This window comes from Formica exsecta, unplaced genomic scaffold (assembly GCF_003651465.1).
Source record: "Formica exsecta isolate Colony F162 unplaced genomic scaffold, ASM365146v1 scaffold614, whole genome shotgun sequence".
In the NCBI taxonomy this organism is placed as follows: Eukaryota; Metazoa; Arthropoda; class Insecta; order Hymenoptera; family Formicidae; genus Formica; species Formica exsecta.
The window spans coordinates 1,629,890-1,637,039 of record NW_021853375.1 but is presented as its reverse complement, the minus strand read 5'-3'; the positions used below and the strand labels follow the sequence as shown (position 1 = coordinate 1,637,039).

At 34.5% G+C, this 7,150-nt stretch overlaps 1 protein-coding gene across 9 annotated transcripts in view; it reads right to left on the bottom strand.

Annotated features, from left to right (window-relative positions):
- LOC115242683 (protein Skeletor, isoforms B/C) overlaps positions 1 to 7,150 on the bottom strand; it is a 75,298-nt gene that overhangs the window by 21,132 nt on the left and 47,016 nt on the right. For all 9 annotated transcript variants that reach the window (XM_029819176.1, XM_029819180.1, XM_029819177.1 and 6 more), the window contains exons 3-4: positions 6,607 to 6,829; positions 4,967 to 5,081 (exon numbers count right to left, since the gene is read on the bottom strand). In XM_029819176.1, the coding sequence (XP_029675036.1) occupies positions 4,967 to 5,081; positions 6,607 to 6,829 (338 nt within the window). The remainder of the gene's footprint in view (positions 1 to 4,966; positions 5,082 to 6,606; positions 6,830 to 7,150) is intronic.

The window sequence follows — 7,150 nt, the reverse complement described above, 5'->3', positions numbered from 1 at the left end:
GCAGGAAAAGAAAACTCTCTAAAAAGACATAAAAAAGAGACGTCGAAAGTGTCTGTCTTTTTCTTCGCTCTTGGGGAAAGTCTCGTTTTCTCAAAAGTAGCATTATTTTTCGAAGGATAAAAAGATGGCAAGAAAAAATAGAAAGAAGCGGATTATTGCCCCATTGTTTTGAAACTTGAAAGTCTCGCTTGGAAATATTATCATATAATCGCTGAAATTATTTGCCATTAAAATATATTACACGGTTGAGGATTTTAAAATAATTTTGAATTATTGCATCGTGATGATGTAACACGAACAATGAACGCGCACAATGCACGATCGGTGAGATAGTGTAACACGGTGTCTGCCTTTACATGATTTGTCGTTGGTCTAATCGGATGCACGAATGAGTCACGCCACGAGAAACGACAAACGCGATCGCGCTGATCGCGAGTGGCGTAGTGGTTCATGTCACGCATAGGTCAGCCAGAAAGTGAAAAATGCTGTAATCGACCGAAAAATGATACCCGTAAAAGACAACCAACGTTAACGCAATTACATATTAATTTTATATCCTTAAAAGATATTTTCATCACTATTTTTTTTTGTCTACGCATAAAATATTATTTATAGAGATTCGTGAATAATATATTAAAATTTATTAAAATATATAAATTTTCATAATAATATATTTTTATATTAATATAAATGCACGATTAGAAATATATTAATTGTTAAAATTACTTATAACAAACAAATGCATTATATTTTTTATTATAGTTTTATCGATATAGTTATATATATAGTTACTTTATTCATTATTTTATTAATTTTGGTTTTTTTCTTGTAATATTTGTGATATATAATAATCATATAAAAATCCCAATCTCTCTTTCTCTTACAGACTCACACAGACACATATAAAAATAATAATCCCAATCATGGAAAGATTCAAAAGAAGATATAATGACTAATTTTTTGCATTACACGTGATATCAATATATGAATGAAATGCTTTTAAATATATATTAAAAATCATAAATATACAATGTTTATTCTGACATTGTTACATCATATATGAATATTTTTATTTTCATAGAAAAATGTAATTTGAATAAAATTTTAAAAATAATATGTTAAAATAGGTAACTTGCATAATCAAACTTTATATAACTTTCCAGATATTATCTTTCATTATTACGTGCAAAATATGTAACATTTGAACCCCGGAAATTAAGGACGATATATCTTAGCTCGCTTAATTTACATTCTAATTGTGTGCAACGCATCAAATCTCGAATTGTTATATACGAGATATTCAACATTTTTCCAATAAATGGTACTTATAAGCCAAGGAAATGGAACACTGTCTCTGAATTCTTATTCAATCGATAGCATCCTACTCACGCATTTACAATGCGGTACGTAAGAACGCTATTAATCGCGAGTAAGAGTTATCGAGAGAAAATGAAATATTAAAAAGCGTGAAGACAGGGAAAACAGAAGATCGAGATGACAAACCAATCGTGGTGACGTCAAATGACGTTTTAATGACGTCTTACTGACGTCAGAAACGTCAACGCTGCTAGATAAAATCGTAAAAGAATGATGGGATCATTTTCACCCTCTCGCAACATCTCTGCATGCAATACACACACACGCACACATGAAAGTGGCATGACTGTCCGCTTCGGACGGCGGTCGAAAAATAGAGGGAGAATAGACGAAGAAAAAAATTACTAAATCCTACCTGAATCAGTGGTCTATTGAGCGGTGGTTTGATATTGCCAAAGGATATCTCTGTTCCTTTGAAAGGAAGCCCGACGGATTTGAAGGAAGAAGGATACGTTGCCGAGGGGAAGGGAGATGTGTCTTTGAGAGGAAACGGAAGGAGATCCCGAGAGCCAGAAGGAAAGGGTGAGAAAAGGTAGAAAGAAGGAGTGGGAAGAGGGTTTACTCTGACAATACATCCTCTCTCCGGGCGTAACGCGAGGAAGTGCTGACTGATAGACAGCTCCTGTCTACCAGATATCTAAGCAAAACCTACAACTCCCTCCTACATGCTATGTATGGTATCAGCCTGCAGAGAGAAAAAAAGGAAAAGAGAGAGAAATCCACTTCTTGCGCAAATCACAGAAAGAGAAGCACGCGTACAAAAGTCGGAAATCTTAGAAATGTTTCGATGAAGTGCACTATAAGATTTTCCTTTGTGATCGAGCATAATCGAAAAATATCTTGTTTGATCGAAAACGTTCCGCGTTTTTGAATGTACTGTTTCAAGACAATCTCCACGAAACATCACGAAAGTGACAAATTGGATATGTCGCGTTTTCTTGGCATCATAATAAGAATATGATGTGAAGAAAAAAAAATCGTGAGGTAGCGCATATTTAATTTTAAATGACATCTACATTATTAAATGATCTATATTATTCTAAATGCAATACATTCCGCGCAATTTAAGAAAGAAAATGGAATTAAATTTCTCACGAAAAGCATTTCTCATACTTATTGTTGTCTTTATATATGTATATATAAAACTTTCTATTATTATTATTTCTATATATAAACATAACCTCTGACCAAATTTCTCGTTTATTTTTCATTTTGATAATTGATATAAACGAACGATAACTGTTACGAACATAGACTGACTATACAGGGTGTCCCCAATTTAAATGTCAAAACTTTAGGAGCGTGTAGGGGACCGATAAACTAAGACAAAAAGTCCTTTAGAGATTTGCTCGTTTTTGCTTCGTTTTGAAGAAAATCGCAAAAAATGAAAGAAATAATTTTCACCAAAAAACTTAAAACAATACTAAAATTATTAGATTTATCAAAAAGTATTATGAAATAAAAATTGTAGAACATGGAATTCAAAAAAGAGAATGAGTTAAAATCCTCCTGAGGTAAAATTAGATTAGAAACAAAATTTTGCGTTGTCGCGTATTTATCTACAATCCTCTAATTTTACCTCAGGAAAATTTTAACTCACTCTCTTTTCTTAATTCCATGTTCTACAATTTTTATTTTATAATACTTTTTGATAAATCTAATAATTTTAGTGTTGTTTTAAGTTTTTTGGTGAAAATTATTTGTTTCATTTTTTGCGTTTTTCTTCAAAACGAAGCAAAAACGAGCAAATCTCTAAAGGACTTTTTGTCTTAGTTTATCGGTCCCCTACACGCTCCTAAAGTTTTGACATTTAAATTGGGGACACCCTGTATAAACGGCCGCGAGAGAGTTATACTTATATCTCTCTTCTTTCTCATTATCCAAAACAATCGAGCGCCAATAACTGATAGGCAACCGTTTGCCGTTATAACAAGAAGGCTCGTTTCTGCTACTTGAAGTATTTTTTATACGAGGCGATATATATAGATATAAGAAACCTCTATCGTAAAATCTTTTCTCTCCCGGGTTTACGCTCGTCGATCGCTGAGGCGGCTGTAAACGAGAACAATTTATGCCAAATCCCGAATAATGATTCGCGGCGATCGTAATGATACACCCGGTAGAATGGACCGTAGGCGGCGGACAGCGCGTTTTGCGGTGACAGAGCGTGTCTGATGGAGGGTTGTCACGGTACGGGAGCACCCCTCAGACTTCGATATTAAAGCCCTCCTCTAATATAAGAGCAAAAGCTCTGCTCTCTATCGTCGATATGCTCGCCTCAAACCTTTTCCCCTTCCTAGAAAGGCGATATATCGCGTATGTGTGTCGTTATATTCATACGTGTGCGCCCGATAAAAGGGGAAAGGGAAAACTAAAGGTAGCCCCGCTTAAACGTACAGACTCGCGTGCACCGAGATTTTTAAGCTCCGGCTCAAGCGAGAGAAAGAGTGGAATCTGTTTAAGAGGGGATATATCTTACATTCTAATTTGTGTACTTCTTGATGAGAGCAATTGAAAGAGCTAAGCTGGATTAACTCGAAAATAAGCGTGCACCGTGTAAAGAAAAGAAATAAAGTAAAAGAAAGAAAACACTGAGCTTCCTATTGTCGAATTAAATGCAAAAAAAAACTGGAAAAAGGAGTATAAACTCGTGCGGTTAGAAGATATATTTTACGTTTGAATATAATATTATTCATAGATTAAAATAATTATATTTTCAGATTCTTCAAAAATTTGAAATAATGCATGTAAATTTCAATATTCTCTCGCACATAGCAATTTTCGATATGATATTATTGATGGTATCTCGTGTGTTTACTCGTCTGCACACATGTGAAAGAGATACCCGAAAGATAAAGAGATGCCGAATCGTTTCGACCGGTATGCACCCGAACAGAGAAGCCCGGAGAAAGCTAAAAAAAAAAAAGAGAAGGGCTTACCCACCCACACACATATGCGCGCACGTGCACGCGTAGCACGCGCACATACGCGTGTCAGATCCCGAGACTCGGCTTCCGTATCCATCTCATACGCACCATTGACCCCGAATGCACGTCCGATAGAGCTTCCCTCTGAACCTTCTCAAAAATCAAGTTATCTCTATTCTCTGCTCGTCGCGTGTGTGACGTTTGGAGTAAAACGCGCGCAATATATCGAGGAGTTAATCAGAGAATGTCTTGACGAGTCTCGCGCGAACACGAATAATTCTTGAAGAACTAACGTGTGACCATTGACAATGCGAATGGTCAAAAATAAAATATGCCATCGTAAATTTCTACGTAAGTTATTGATCGCATTGTTATTTAGCAAATAATTTTAAGTGCCCAGAAGATGGCTGATTATAATATTTTTACGATCATTGGATATAGCTTATTATTTAATAATAGCAGGTTTCTATATATCATATGTATTATATCTATGATATAATTTATAGTATTCCGAAAGAGAAATCTAGGACATATTTTATTCATTGAAATTTCGCCGACAAAAAAATTTAAATCTCGAATCCTGCTCTAATAAAATCGGCATGTGTGAAAAACACGCATAATATATTATTCGAGATCTTGATCGATCGTTGCAATTTACTCACCGTAAATCTTCTACACCAAACGCTCAGCCACTTGATGTCTCGTATACGTTTCCCTCCGGGTAACCTCAGAATAATGTCCGTGTGATTGTACGCCTCCAATACTCGTGGATCGGTGCTAAAAAAAAGAAGCAAAAAAAATATAGGAAACAATAAAAAGTATAAATTTTTAAACATAGATTGTGTAATAAAGTATAATTCAAATATTTTTGGCAAGTATTATATTAATTACATTAGAGAACTGCATAAACGATAAGGATCGAAATTTCTTAGAAGGGTAAAAAGGAACCGTGCGTTTCTATTTCTCTGTAATTTTTAACTGCATCCATTTTCATCGAAATTTCTATCGCGCTGTAATTAAATAAAATCGCATTCTCGCAAACGCATCCCATTATAGCTATCTAAATTTCCGGAAACGATAAACTTATGCCGTTTTTATTACAAGGATTCGATTGATTTCACGTCTTTTGATATCGCCGGCGAATCTGTGTGTCGTGCGGACGATCAAGCGAGCAGAGGTTTCCGAGGGCTGGGCGGGTTGTGCATGCGGTCAGGGATGTAGGAGGCCAAAAGGAAGGGTGCGGTAGTGAGAGTGATACAGGACGAATGCGCGCGGCAGTCCGTAACCAAGGGATGAAATGAAATTCAAAGAGCCCGTTGCGGGCGCGACGGAGGGTAACGCGACGCGGTGCTTATATGCGGAAAGGAGGGAACAGAGGGAGGACAGGGGACGAAAACAGAAGGAAGGCCGAACGCGAGTGAGTCGTGATGCGCGGGAGAGTGCAGTTAATAAAACGGGAATTATACGCCGATCTCGTCCGGATCTCATCTGCGCGAGCGCTTTATTACGTTTCTACTTGGTTGCTTTCTGTCCACTGTAGCGCGCGTTAGAAAAATCGCGGACAAGTATATTCCATAATATAAAACAACGTAAACTATTGTTTTTTTGCGTTAAACGATCATTTGATTCTCCATCTTGTATAGAGTATTTCAAAATCTAATTGAATATTTTTTTAATAGCAGATTCTCTGGCCAATTTGGAGTCGATTTTTATCTTATTGTTAGCCAACATATCGAGAAAGTCGTTTTTTGCAAGTTTTCATTTTTTTTCATAATATTTTTGTATAACCAAGCCGCAAAAAATCTATTAAAATAATTCCATCTCAAATCTGCTGAAGAAGTTAATTTTTTATTAATTTTTCCATAAAATTCAATTAAAAAGCCCTTTTTTCTCTCTAAATAGTTTTTTAATTCAAAAATTATTGATACCTTGATATTTGCATTAAGCCCACTGTTAAAAGAACATCTGACAATTTTGAGACATCCTCTCTAAAATTATTTAATTGCTATATATAAAATAAGTAAAAAACAAAATCGAATAGCAAATTAATGCAAATTAATTTATATTATATTATATATTATTTTTCTTTTATTTGATAGATATATGTGACTTTATCTATTATACTTCTAGTAATTACAAATCTTTGAATAACATTCAAAATCAAATTAGCATGGACAGAAGTGATCAATTTATTAACATTTTTTACATATATGTTCAATTTGATGTATCAAACGATTTCTCACACGTAAAAGATATGTATAACAAATATAATACTTTAAATATAAGTAACGTCAATAATTACCTGCTATCAGACTCTGGATAAGGTACGATATAACCATCGGGATTGGGCCGAGAGGTGTTTCCGACCCAGAAATAAGCATCCGGACCGGTACCATCGTAAGAGAATCCTTTTATAAATATCGTTGCATCATCAACAGCATACACTGTACCTTTGATACCATGCGCATATTCTTGTAAAGGTCCGATCAATTCGCCATAATAATTGGGTCCGTTCCTGGCATAACCTGGAAATAAAAATAACATCATGATTAGAGCTTCCTCTTTCATATAAAATAGCACATATTAAAAGAATACACGTACTATCTAATAATTATTATATATCATGATATTTATTATCTATATTCTATTAGAATTTATATTGCCATTTCTAGAACACATTTATAAAATTGTAAACAACGTAGCCTGTTCTCTACTTATCAAAAATAAAAAAGAACTGCTATTAAGAGACATAAATATAATATAACTTATGTCCAAAAGTTTTTCACAAATAAAATAATTATAATGATACACGCATTTGTACAATGAAATAAAATAATAATCAAAAT